This window comes from Trachypithecus francoisi, unplaced genomic scaffold, assembly GCF_009764315.1.
Source record: "Trachypithecus francoisi isolate TF-2019V2 unplaced genomic scaffold, Tfra_2.0 Lachesis_group14, whole genome shotgun sequence".
In the NCBI taxonomy this organism is placed as follows: domain Eukaryota; kingdom Metazoa; phylum Chordata; class Mammalia; order Primates; family Cercopithecidae; genus Trachypithecus; species Trachypithecus francoisi.
In genome coordinates this window covers 17,754,630-17,769,516 of record NW_022681459.1, presented here as the reverse complement: position 1 = coordinate 17,769,516, position 14,887 = coordinate 17,754,630, and the positions used below count along the sequence as shown (strand labels likewise).

The following is a 14,887-nucleotide window of genomic DNA, read 5'->3' as shown; positions in this document are numbered from 1 at the left end:
TTATAGTCTCATAGAGATTCACTTACATGAGACGTCACTTTTTTCTTGTTGTTTTCTAAAATCTGTTTGTAACTTCTAACAATTTAATTATACTGCATCTTAGTGTAGACCTCGTTAAGTTCAAACTACTTGTGGTTTTTTGTTTTTCCTGAATCTGGAAGTCAGTTTACTTCTCCAGATTTGGGAATTTTTCAGGCATTATTTCTCTAAATAAGCTTTCTGCTCTTTTCTGTCTATCATTTCCTTTTTAAAACTCCCATATTGTGCATATTGGTTCATTTTATTGTTTTCTATAAATTCCATAAGCTCATTCTACTCTTTTTTTGTTCTTTGTTTCTCTTCTGTTGGGATAATTGAATGACTTGTCTTTGAGTTTCTTGATGCTTTATTCTACTTGTTCAAGTCTGTTGCTGAAATTCTCTATTGTGTTTTTTACTTAATTCATCATATTCTCCAGCTCTAGAAGTTCTGTTTGGTTCTTTTTTGTTTATTTATATTGATGTGTTGAACTTCTCAGTTTATTCATGTATTGTTTTCCTGATTTATTTGAGTTGTCTATTTGTGTTCTCTTAGAGCTTGCCAAGCTTCTTTAAAACAATTATTTTGTTTTATTAGGCAATTTGTAGATCTCTGTGTCTTTGGAGTCAGTTACTGGACATTTTTGTCTTCCTTTTATGATGTCATGTCTCCTTGATTTATTTGTGTTCTGTTTCTTGCATTGGCGAGTACACATTTGAAGAAGAAGTCACTTGTTTCAAAATGTATGGGTTAGCTTCTGTACAAAAAGCCTTTATCTGTAGGTGGGTGTAATGGCTGTGGCTTAATAGGGTGTATAGTGGGTCCATGGACTTGAAGAGGCATCTGTTCTGGAGGTAGGCAGGTGTGCTAACTCTATGGCACTGACTTACCATTTAATAAGAGTATTTAGATAGACATGGAATAAATATAATTATGAATGTCTGTCTGTAAGAATATATATGCATTATACATGCATATGCTGCTTAGCTTAGCTACTGAGAAATCCTAGGAATAGCAGCCCCCCAATAGCAATGCATCTACAGCCCAGATCTTAATATTTAAACACTCCTCTTCATTAAAAGTAACTAAATCTCTTTGAATTGTTGATTGATACTAGTTATGTGAGCAGAAAAGCTAAATGATAATATTGGACTATATCGTTGTTCCAAAAGAAGTTCTAAGCAATTATGAGAACATACAGGATGTGTCAAAAATGACACAGGAGCAAGCATGAAAAATTTCCTACTGGCCAAATCTTCCATCATTTGAGCATTAAATAAAACACTTACAGTATTTTATTGAATTATCTTATGACTCATTTAATGAATATAAATCCATGAGTATTTACAGACATAGACACATTTAGGATAACCACACGGGAAGAGAAAGAAGACTTTTCTTATAGTGAACAGCCAATTACTGAAAGTAGAGGGGACAATAGATTTATACAAATCACCATTTGGCAACCATCATAATAATAATCATTTCAGTCAAGAAACATTAATAGATGTTAAAACTTGTTGGTGAAAGCTTTATGAGAAGTAAGATACTTATATAGTTTCAAAATAATTCCTTGTAAAATATTTATTAATCATAAAGCAGCAGAGTGTCTTTACAGTGAATAGAGGTAGAAGCCAGCACTATAATCAAATAATTAAAGTTAACATTTTTTAGAAATCAAACAAATCAAAATCATATACTATTTGATGATATGTAATGGGCAGAACACAGCCATCATTGCTGTGATATTCCTGCCCCAAATATAAAACCTAAAGCTAGTTATTAGTAAGCAGAAGACAAACCCAAATCAAGAAATACTCTTAAAAAAAGCTGATCTGTGATCCTCAAAGGTATCAGAGTGGTGAAAATCAAAGAAAGACTGAGGAACTATTCTAGATTAAAGAAGACGAATGAGACACAATTAACTAAACGTAGCCTGTGATCCTAAAGTATGTACGTTTAGTGTGAATGACATTATTAAGACAGTCTGAGAAACTAGAATGTGGTCTGATGAGTTGGTGGTAGTAACCTATTTCTGTTCCTGTTTTGATGGTTGTCTTGTGGTTATAGAGAAGGATGTCCACATTTGTAGGAGATACACACTTAAAAGTGTTCCAGGGTGATGGGGCATCATGGCTGCAAATTAATCAAATTGGGGAATAAAATATCTTTTTGAATTTTTTTCAACTTTTCTATAAGTTTTATTTTATTTTAAAACAAATAGGAAAGTGCAAAAAAAGTCAGTATTATTGAACAAAATAACAGGATAGAAAAAAATGTGTAAAAGTCTATATCAACAGATGCAGAAAAAGTGTTTATTGGCCAGGCGTGCTGGCTCACGCCTGTAATCCCAGCACTTTGGGAGGCCGAGGCAGGTGGATCACGAGGTCAGGAGATTGAGACCATCCTGGCTAACATGGTGAAACCCCGTCTCTACTAAAAATACAAAAAATTAGCCGGGTGCAGTGGCGGGCACCTGTAGTCCAAGCTACACGGGAGGCTGAGGCAGGAGGATGGCATGAACCTGGGAGGCGGAGCTTGCAGTGAGCCGAGACTGCGCCACTGCACTCCAGCCTGGGCAACAGAGCGAGACTCTGTCTCAATAAAAAAAAAAAAGTGTTTATTAAAACCCTAAGAACAATTTAAAATAACAACTCTTAGTAAGCTATAAATATATTAAATTCTTGTTCCAATAAAGTATACTTATAAACTACTGGCAGCAAATATTCATAATGATGAAATATTTTGAATTGTTCTTCTTGAGATGACAAATAAAATGAAAATAACTGATAAAACAGTCTCTCGCCAGTATTGTTCTGAAGAGAGAGTCTAGTCAACCAGGCAAGAAAAAGAAGTATAAGGTATCATTTGTGCACATGAAGAAATAAAATTATTATTTGAAGATAAAAATGTAACATAATCTATAAATAAGCTGTTTAAATTAATAAGTGACTTTATCAAAGTTTATGTAACAGTAAACATTTTCTTCACTCTCACATGTTTATGGGCTGTCTGTAATTTGGGTGAACAAGGCTGAGTTTCACAAAAGTGGTGGGTTTGATCTATATTACCCTCCTCTGATTTGGATCAGTATCTGCTCAATTCATTTTCTTTCAATATGGAAAACAGAAATGCAAGTGGTCCAGCCAGTTGTGGGAGATATGCCGATTAGTCTCCCTGTGGGAAGCAAGTCAGGGGATAGGGAAATACATTTTGTCCATGTACACTCCATCACTTATGAGGTCATGCAAGTTCCACAGCTAAGCCAATGATAATTGAGAAAGGAAATAGCCTTTCATGGAGGTCAGGGAGGAAAGAGTGAATATTTGAGGAAGAGCAATTTATTCTGCCACAGATACAATTTTATGGAGGTGTAACTAGAATATTGCAGATTTACAGAGTATAAAATTTTCAGGTTTTGCAGATACTCTGCAAAACAGTTTCCCTAAATGCTTTTACTAATTAATGCTCTTCAATCTCAACAACAAAAGTTATGCTACCCATTTTTTTTCCCTTTAGCCGTGGTGGTAGATGTGTAGTAATTTCAGTTTGCATTTTTCTGATGTCCAGTGTAGTTGAACACCTTTTTATATATCAGAGGCCATTTGAAGGTATTGTCTCTTGGTGAAGTAATGGTTCAACTCTTTGTTTTATTATTGAGTTGTATAAGATAACTAATACTAGTATAAGATAACAAAACTCTTTACTCTTCTACATCAGAATTCGACCTTATGTTAAAATGTCTAGTTTTGTTCTCCTGGTAACCTGATAAACTGATATGTATCAAGGACATTATAAGAACCATTGCTTATGATAAAAGTGGCTCCTGGTTAGTACATTGCATCTGGACAGAGAGAAGCCAAATGAGATGTGATCTAGCTACTTCTGTTGATGACCCAGAGAAGAGAAATGAAAAAGTGTATTTAGAGACCAGTGACATCAGCCCAGAGATGCAGCCCATGTGGTACAGGTCAGAGACAGCCAAAAGATAGGCTCACAGAATATGTCTATGGGAATCAAGTTGTTCATTGCAATGGGAAAAAAATAACACAAAAAATGAGTCTTAGACTTCCACCGGCTAGGTTGTGGATGTTATTAATGGCTGCAGGCCACCTAAGTGCACAGACTTATATGAATGCAGAAAGAAAGGGCATATGGTCCACTTTTATGCACACATCATTTCTGCAGGAGAAAAGCTGTGTAATAATTGATCTTTCTCTTTTCTTCTTTCTCCTTCATACTTTCAATTAAATACATGATATACACACATATAATGAAAATAAATGAGAATAAATGCAAAACAGCATTCTGTGCAATGAAACAATTTATTAAAAAATGAAGACATAGTAAAATAATTAAGAAATGTAATGATAATGTGATATGAAGAAATACACTTACTATCAATTGTGAGACATTCCATGAGCTTTTGGATAATTAAATTGAAACGTGTTGGATCCCTATTTGTGGTAATACCCACAGCCGTGGTCAGAGCCACAGCCACAGCACCAGCCACCGTAGTATTTTCCATATAGGGGATTGTGGCAAGAGTTAAGGTTTAGTCGAGAAACTAAGAATCCATTTCCTGAGTTCAACAGTTGCCATCTGCAAATAGGTTTTTATGCATCACCAGTAGAAGGTGGGGATCTTAAACTAGAGAAAGTTTGGCTTCATATTTCAGATTACTTTGCATTTCATATTGGAAAACATCCACATGCATTCATTTATGTATCATCTGTAACTACTTTCCCACTACAATGGCAGAGTTGAGTAGTTAAGACACAGACCACATGGCCTGCAAAAATCTAAACTATTTGTTGTCTAGCTCTTTTCAGAGCAAGTTTGCCTTCCCCTAGTTGATCTATCAAACCAGACATATTGGTTAGATACAGACCAGAAGTGCTGGATTATAGAAGATATGACTAAACAGTTTTCTAAAATTCAATTATTTACCTCTTGTTCCACTATTCACTATACTTTTGTGTTTTCTGTCTCTTTCAGCATCAGTGACTTGTTACAGTCTGTTGCAATATGGCCATATGTATTACTTTCATTTTCTTAAATAGGCCTAGAACCTTAGAGCTGGCTATTTCTGTACTCCAGTCTTTCATGCTATACTTGTTGTATCTCATTTTCCATATATAAACCTTAAAATAAATTATGATTATTATTTGTACACAATTGATATTAATTTATATTTTCAACTAATTTTACTCTTTTGTGAATGTCTACATTTTTTCTGTGTAACTTTTCTTCTTCCTAAACAACTCTTTTGTTTCTTATAATTTATACTTGGTAAAAATAGATTTTCTCACTATGGTTTTATCTGAAGATTTTCATTTTAATTTATTTTTAAAATGTTATTGATATATTTATTAATATATTATTTATTTTGTTTTATTATCTGTATGCTTTTTATTGTATGAAATTCTAGATTGGTGCTTATTTGTAATACATCCTTAAAATGTCATTACATTTTTCTTAAACTTCCTTTGTTTCTTTTAAGGAGTCTGCTGTCAGCCTTTTTGTTACTCTTTGTAGGCAATGTGTTTGCTTTCTCTGGCTAAGTAAATATTTTGGTTTTGCATTTAATTTTTAGCTATTGAGTTACTCCTAGATGTGACTTTAATTCTTTTCATTCTTGGAAGTGCAGAGCTTTTATAATACATAGGGTGATGTCTTTAAACAGTTTTGAAAAAGTATGTTTTATTTTCTTTTCCAAAAATGGCTTCTGTCACACTTTCCTGCTGAACTACAATTACATGTATGTTTACTATTCATGAGGCCTGACATCTTTAAACTGTCTTCAATATTTTACATTCCGTTTCTTTATCTTTGCTTCAGTCACGCAGTTTTTATCAACCTAAGTTAAAGCTTAATAATTTAGATTTTCTGTAACTAAATCTATTGAGTTTTTAATCACATTACTAACTAGAATTTAAATTTGATTACTTGGCGATTTTTTTCTATTTTGTTATTTATTTATTTATTTAAAGACAGGGTCTCACTCTGTCTGTCACACAGGCTCCTGAGTTCAAGAGATCCTTCTGCCTCACCTCCTGAATAGCCAGGACTACAGCCACATGCCACCATGCCTGGCTAATTTTCTAAATTTCTTATAGAGATGGGGTCTCACTATGTTGCCAAGGCTGGTCTTGAACTCCTGACCTCAAGCAATCCTGCCTCTGCCTGTAGAGGATATTCCTCTGTGTCTTTTAGTTAAGGGTACTTCTTCTTGACAGGTCCTGAACTCGTGACTATTTCCTCCTTATCACTTTGATATGGACTTGTGTCTTCTTTTCAAATGTTTCTTATTCTCTTAGGAAACTGAACCTTGCAACTTCAAAATCTGGAAAATATCTCAAGGAGAAACTTGGCTCTCTGTTAAGCTCAGTATTCTCTCAGTACATTGTTTTTTGAGATGGAGTCTCGCTCTGTCGCCCAGGCTGGAGTGCAATGGTGCGATCTCGGTTCACTGCAAGCTCCGCCTCCCGGGTTCATGCCATTCTCCTGCCTCAGCCTCCCGAGTAGCTGGGACTACAGGTGCCCGCCACCACGCCCCACTAATTTTTTTGTGTTTTTAGTAGAGATGGGGTTTCACTATGTTATCTAGGATGGTCTCGATCTCCTGACCTGATGATCCACCCACCTCGGCCTCCCAAAGTGCTGGGATTACAGGCATAAGCCACCGCTCCCGGCAAAATTTGGTATAATTTAAAGCACTATTTGGCTGCCATGTTGATAAGCCAGAATGTCATTATTAGTGCTGACATGTTCAACATGATAATGCCTTATCATTCTTTATATATATACTCTTATACACATATATATGAACATATGAATATTTAGAATGTTTCTCTCTCTACACACACATATATTAAAAGCATGCTTTGATATTATAAGATTCTACATTGACATTTGTAATCCATCCTTAAAATGTTATCACATTTTTTCATCATTAAATGTGTTCATATATATAAATATATAAATTGAGAAACATTTCACTGAGGTAGAGCCCTAGTTGATATATTCCAATCACTGGTGTTGCAAAAGACACAAGCCGTACAAATATGTAGAATTTTAAATTCTCTGATGTGAAATACAACTATTGTTGGAGAAAGTAGCCATTTTTTAGACTGACAGCATAAGCCAACAGAAATGATACAAGAGATTAAAGGACATGTGTATATATATTCATATGTTACATGAGCAGTGTTAGAAAAGAGCTGCCTCTCTCTGTCTCTTTCCCTCCCCCTCCTGCAAACAGCCACACACACGTGACTAATTGCACACAAATACAAACCTATGTGCCAAACTAATGGTGATAATTTAGTAGAACTGTAGCAAATTTAATCAAATTTTACATGGTGTTATAAAGATAACACAATAACAAAAGAAAAACTTTTCTATAAACTATCACACAATCCAATTGGTAATGCTGAATAAAATTGGCCATGTTGAATTTCATTTATTTTTCTCAGTTTAATGTATAGTTGGTATTTTTGAAAACATTAAAAAATTTCTCATGTGAAGACACTTGGAGATAGTGCCAGTAAAAGAGACGGTTATGCCAATAAGCTAAGCAGCCCCGGATTCCTTAGTAGAAGCTATAGGACCAGCATCTTCTACAGCACAGTGAGGGGCAGCAGCTGTAACCATGGCCACCATAACCACAACAGTAGCCCAGGCCACTGTAGCCATAGCCCAGGCCACAGTAGCAGTTATCACAGTAGCACATTATATTAGGAATGGAGTGTTCAGTTGAGGATCAGGAAGTAGGTATCTTTTGTGTGGATGTCCCCATCTGCCAAGTTGCTTTTTCTACACCCTCGCTGGGTGGAGAAAATCACATGCGGTGCAGTGTCACGGATCTTATTCATTCACTTCAGACGACATCATGATTCCCTTAATTATTGGCACAACAAGGCCCTCATAACTGAGATAATTTGGTTCCTACATCAGAATTCCATGATCAATTTATGGACCTTTAAAATGAAATTTTTATTCTATTTTCAAGGTTCTGAATCACTCTGTAGCCTGTTGAGTACATGTGATTTGATAACATCGTGTGATGCAAATAATGAAAATCGGTATCTCATTTGTTTTGTTCTGTTTTATTTCCATTCCTCCATAGGAATAAGTTTTTGTTTGCTTTTTTCACTTATGTGTGTGCCTTTTCCTTTTATATGTATTACTTCAATCCTTCCTCAAAATAAATGAGCATTTTACGGACAGAAACTATGTACACTCCATGCTTCCTTTTGTCATCCCTTATGAATGTGCCCGAGATGTAACTGTAAAACACACCATGGTTAAGGGGGTGCTCTATCCTCAACTCTTATGTCTTCTTTTCCGGGGGTCATGTTTGTGCTCACAGATGCCCTGGCTACAGCAGTGACATATACTTTTAAAAGTATATGGGTAGCATCAGAGGGACCAAAAAGTGACACATTCCTTTTTTGTTTCCTCAGATTTTAGCTGTTACCTGAAGTATTGGTGGAAATGGAAATCCTATGGTCGTGGAAAGACTTTTGTGTTGTTGTTGTTTGGTTTAAAATAGTTAATGAAATTCACTAAATTATAATTCATATACAACAAATTAGACCTATTTTCAGAGTACGGGTCAATAAGTTTGACAGTCGAAGAGAGAGATCAATATAAATTATGTATCATCACTCCAAATATAGCTATTGGGAGCTTTCATAAGAGGGAAGAAACTTCTCCTCTGATTTTATAGTTGCTGAACTCAGGTTTCCTCTGATACCCCAAATACTGCCAGTTATACACTAAACATTTTGAGGCAGTGAACACTGAACATAATTATCACGGAACATCGAAACTAGTCATGGGTGCATAGGTATGATGAAAAATCTTGCTTTTCCCCATGCTTCCAATTAAGATCATTTGAGACTTCTGAGAGAAATTCACATAGCTTTGCCAGCCTCTTTCACTCATCTGATTGTTACTTATTTGTTACGAACCATGTGCCAATCATTTTAAGACAATATGTTATGTGACATCTAGTATTGTTCTTGTGTCTCCTCTTGTTGCTTGCTTTCTCATCTATAGCATGAGATGCTTTTTCTTTTGAAATTTGGAAATAAATGAGCATTTTTCTTCATCAGGTCACATATATATCTAGTGTTATATGTATTGCATATTTCTTCAAATAATTAAGCTAGATGTTCAGGTAGCCAAATAATGCTTAGCACCTATGTTGATCACTCAGAATTTCACTAATAGTATTGAGTTTTTAAATCCAGTGATGGCTAAACCACTATTGGGAAAAACATTGTAATTTATTAAAAATCAAGTAGAAAAATTTTGAAGCATCTTTTGCCTAAGTAATATCTTATTGCATAAGATTCTGTTGTCTCATTGCCATTTCCCAATGTATGGGGATTCTTAAGGACAAGTGGAATAAATGGACACATTTACTGTTTGGGGATTTCAAAATAAAAATAAAGGAGCTGTCAGATGTGAAGAACAGTGGAATAAGAGGGAGACTGTGACTCAGTGCATTCAGCACTGTCCTGGTGAGCTGGTGAGCAACAGATCCTTTCCAGAGAATTTTAACATCAAATATCAGGCAGTCAGCAGTCACTTGACAGGGAATTCTATCTATACTCTACAGGTCAACCAGATGACGTGAGGTGTGAAGAGTGAATTACCTCTCTTCTGAGGCACAGTGCTAAGTAATTCAGCCAAATCTTAGGGTGTTGAGAAATAGACAAACCCAGGGGTTGTTATATATAGTGATAGGAAAAAGACTATTTTGCTGGGCAAAAATATCATTAAAAATGTTCTTTTATGGATGTAAATTGGAAGTCTGACCAAATGTAGCACTGGCTGCTGAATCACATAAAAACTGGATTACACATGACCTTAGGTAAAAGGAACTGATGTTTAGATCCTTAAATTTTCAGAGCCATTAAAACTTCAGGAGATATCAAAATCTCTCTATTCCTCTCTCTCTCTGTCTCTCACTGCTTCACTCTGATAAATGCATACACACATGCACACAAACAGAAAAAGCAAAAATAATGGAGAGAAATTAATATAAGTATAATAAACAAAATTTACAGGAGCATAGCAAATTTATTTTCATACTGCTATGAAGATACTACCAGAGACTGTGTAATTTACAAAGGAAGTTTAATTGACTCATAGCTCCGCATGGCTGGGGAAGCCTCAGGAAACTTACAATCATGGCAGAAGGCAGAGGAGAAGGGAATTCCTTCTTAACAAGGTGGCAAGAAAGAGAGATTGAGACAGTGTAAAGGAGGAACTGTCAAACACTTATAAAACCATCAGATCTTGTGAGAACTCACTCACTAACATGAGAATAACATGGGGAAAAAACTGCTTCCATAATCCAATCACCTCCCATCAGGTCCCTCCCTTGATATGTGGAGATTATGGGATTACAGTTGAAGATGAGATCTGGGTGGAGACAAAGAGCCAAATCATATCTAGCATACATTTTAACATAAACTTTATTTTCTCATATGAAATATATGAAAAGAACATATAGGCCAGGCACGGTGGCTCACACCTGTAATCCCAGCACTTTGGGAGGCTGAGGCCAGCAGATCACCTGAGGTCAGGAGTTTAAGACCAGCCAAACCAACATGGTAAAGCCCCATTTCTACTGAAAATACAAAGAAATTAGCCAGGCGTGGTGGTGGCAGGCGCCTGTAATCTCAGCTACTCAGGAGGATGAGGCAGGAGAATTGTTTGAATCCAGGAGGCAGAGGTTGCAGTGAGCCTAGATCGTGCCACTGCACTCCAGCCTGGGCGACAAGACAAGAGAGACACTCTGTCTAAAAAAAAAAAAAAAAAAAAAAAGAAAAAGAAAAAGAAAAGAATATATATGAAGAGGAATAATGTCAATCCAAAATAAAGAGTATAACTTTTCTGTAAATTATAAGACATCCCATTGATTTCAGTTCATCAAAATACAGCATGCGGAATTTGAATTACATTTTTTTTAGTAGTTAGAGATGAAATTAGTATTTCCAATGTGGGTATGGAGGAGGAGTCAGGAAGCACAAAAGGAAGAGTCCAGCAGGTTGAGTTGCTCAAGGGAAACCCTGACAGAGTCTGTACGGCCAGAATATCATACTGCTAGAACCAGCCCCGAACCAGGGACAAGGCATCAGAGAGTTGCCATTTCAGCTCATGGTGTCCGAAATGGAAAGTTCAGTAAAGAGAAGGGACTCTGTTTCTTCAGATTGAATGTCACCAATCACGCAGTTCAGGGACTTTTCAATCTTCTGTTGTTGGTTGCGCAAGCCATGAATAGTGCTGACCTTATAATTCAGACTAATCACTCAAATAAAATGCTAGCAGCTAACTTACATTTGAACTTAAGTATCCTTGTAGGTAATGTATTAATGTATTTTTCACTTGTGTTAACAAGTAATTACAACTTATTCTTTTTAAGGGTATTTTAGTATAGCCCAATCTTATTGGTATTGTATTAGCCCAAAAAAATTATCTTTTTCCACCAAAAAAGTTACCATTATCTACATAACATAGAAGTTGTTGATGGAAAAGTTGTAAGAGTTGGTTGATGGAAAAGAGCTGCCCAAGCCCGAATTCTCCATGTTCCCTGCAAGCAGATTCGGTAAGGTAGTGCCTTTATATACAATGTCATCATTTGGACAATGAGACTCGGGACATGGATATCGGTATGTGTGTGCACAGTTTCCATTTATCTTATGCTCCCAATTGAGTTAATGTAATTCATTAAAATAACATAGTTTTTTATGTTCCATCATCTAAGCAAATGACATTTCATCATTTAAGTGATATTTATTGAGGGCCTACTATGTGCCAATCACTTTTAAGACGATGGAATATATTACTTCTATTATTGTGATCACGTGTCCCAGTAGGATGTTTTCTCATTGATAGCATCATGTGCTATAAGATGTAGCAATGTTGCAAATTTTCATTTGAAAATATTGAAGTATCCCAAAAGAGGTATATTCAATTGAATTATTTTAATTGAATATATCCAAAGTTGGAATGATGAACAGATACCTCTGAAATAATTACATCTGGACAATAGGGCTCTAAATCCCCATAACAAATGAAAGTATAACACACGGTTGGAATCTGCCAATAAAGTAGTTATTTCATCTAAGGTATTTGAGTCAACAAATACTAAGATAATAGGTTCACAAATAAAAGATAAATTGCACACAATATAGTAAATTCACTCAGACCTATTCAAACACTGACACTAAAACCAAAAAGAGTGAGAATAAAACACAAGGTATTTTTATAGAGAAACAGAAATATGCATGATGTTGGACTAGTCTAAACATCGTTGTCATCTTGGGATGCTCCGAAGATGGTGTTCTTCCTTTTCCTCATATTTTCTTCTTTCCCATTCCATTTGCCAACACACCAAAATGCAAACACTCACATGCACAATAAACATAATTAAAATGCAACAAATCAATATCTTTTCAATGAGATGTTTATTAAAAGAAATTTTATATATTCTCACGTAAGTTGATCAAAAACCAACCATTAATGATGGTACAGTAGCAAAACAAAGCATTTAAAAAAATCTGTGAAACATGTCAAATGATTTCCATAACTCTAGATGAGGCTTGTAGAATCTGACCTATTTTTTCTTCCAGATACTTAAGGATGCTGTTGACATTTTACAATAGAAAAATGAATTACTCATATGAAGAATTATAAAGGCAGATTTAGGAAGTCCATGTGGAAGAGACCACTAGGTTGAGTTGCCAGATATTTCTCAGTAGAAGCCACAGGACCTGTATCTTCCATAGCAAGATGGGCGGCTGCAGCAATATCCATAGCCACCATAGCCATGGCCATAGCCACAGCCCAGGCGTCTGTAGCCATGGCCATAACCACAGCCACAGTCATAGCTACAACCCAGGCCTCCATAGCCATAGCCCAGACCGCCATAGTAGCTGACGTAGTAGCACATGGTTTCCGGAGTGGAGGATTTGGTTGAGGAGCAAGGAATCAGTTTCTTTAGTTGGAATATCCCTATATGCCCAGGTCAGTCCTTTTATATATACCCTCAGTGGTGGGTGGGACCCATCACAGGACCTGTAGATGGCATATTTTCTATTAATTTGTATTAGTATACTTCCTGAATATTTGTTTTATTAAACAGTGTGAGGCCTTTATAAACAAGATGACTTTGCTATTGTGTCAGCCTTCTCATGATCAAATCATATGCCTTTAATGTGTTTTTCTTATTCTTATTTTAAAGCCCTTACTCACACTTTGTTTAGCTTAAAATATTTGACAACTTTGTGTCAAATTTAATCATTGAGTGGGTTGTAAAAGGTTGATTTTTAAAATTCTATCATTACTTGTGCATATATTATGTGGGAATCTTCTCCAAAGAAAAATAACTTACATTAACAATAGAGTTTATTTAGCAGAGTCAGCTAAGTTTTTTCTTGTTCATTATTTACTTTCATAAGTAAATTTTATTCAGATGTAAGAGTATATAGAATTATAATTTGAAGCTTTATAAACACATCCCTGGATTTTAATAACCATCAATATTCTGTCATCAGTTCCTTCTCTCCCTGTACATTTTTCATAGTTACCGTTAGTTCTGCTGAATATTTTAAAACAAATCCCAGGCAAGACAACATTTTTCTTATAGGTACTTCAGTGTACATCTCTATCACAACAGAAGTCTAAAAAAATATACAGAGAGAGCCACAATACCATTATCACACGAATGACATTACAAAATTATTTGGCATCCTCTAATAGTTAATTCGTGATCAGTTTTCCTTGATTGCTTCCCAAACATATTTTCATAGTCATTTTTTTTTTTTACATTAAGACACACATTCGTTACACGTAGTCGTGTCTTTAACTCTTTTTAGAGATGTGATGGTTCTTTTTTATTCCTTTTTAATGCATTTTATTGTTTTGAGGAAACTTTATTATTGTCCTATAGAATTCTTGCATTTTAGATGTGGCCGATTTCTTTCTTGTTTTTCCTTTTCATATCTTCCTCTATCCCTCATACCATGGGCAGGTAGATGACAAAGACTGATGTGATTCTGGGTATTTTTACTATTTGTTGACAAGAGTGATATTTTATAGTTGCTCTGTGTACATTTTATTACATCATATTAGGAGGTACATGGTGTCTGGGTGGCCCATTGCTTCACATTTAGTAATGCTGGGATTAGGAATTGGGTTCATTTTACAATCTCCCTCATAAACTTTTTAGCTGCAGTTTTTTACTTTCAGTAACAGTTACCTAGACCCATTAATTGCCAGAAGTTCAAAATGCTGATTTTACAATTCTATCATTACTTCTACATATAGAAGATAGAAACCTATAAAGAGGAAAAACATTCTCATCAATAAGTTTATTCAGGAGAGGAAAATAGTTGATTTTTTTTCATTTATCAATTTCCAGAATGAGTGTATAATTTAGCAGTTGTGAAAATAATATGCTTAAGCATTCTTATGCACTGATAGACTTTTTTTTTTTTTTTTTTTAGACAGAGTCTCTCTCTCACCCAGGCTGGAGTGCATGTACCGCAGTGATGCGATGTGGGCTCACTGCAACCTCCACCTCCCACGTTCAAGTGTCCTCATGCCTCAGCCTCCCAAGTGGCTGGGATTACAGATGTGTGCCACCACACCCAGCTAATTTTTGTATTTTTAGTACAGACGGGTTTTCACCATGTTGGCTAGGCTGGTCTTGAACTCCTGACCTCAGGTGATCTGCCTGCCTTGGCCTCCCAAAGTGCTGGGATTACAGGCGTGAGCTACCACTCCCAGCCTCATAGACGTTTTAATAACATCACCCTAAATATTTAAGTGCACAGTGCATTATTGT

At 35.6% G+C, this 14,887-nt stretch overlaps 1 protein-coding gene across 1 annotated transcript; it reads right to left on the bottom strand.

Moving 5' to 3' along the window:
• Positions 1 to 12,487: 12,487 nt before the first annotated feature.
• On the bottom strand, positions 12,488 to 13,050 carry LOC117096685 (keratin-associated protein 20-2-like). The gene has a single exon (XM_033234122.1). It carries the CDS (start codon positions 12,989 to 12,991, stop codon positions 12,794 to 12,796), a length of 198 nt encoding a protein of 65 aa, XP_033090013.1. The 5' UTR covers positions 12,992 to 13,050; the 3' UTR covers positions 12,488 to 12,793.
• Between the last annotated feature and the right edge of the window lie 1,837 nt (positions 13,051 to 14,887).

Coding starts and splice junctions, on each gene's coding strand:
- LOC117096685 (XM_033234122.1), bottom strand. CDS start 12,991: ATGTGCTACTACGTCAGCTACTATGGCGGTCTGGGCTATGGCTATGGA.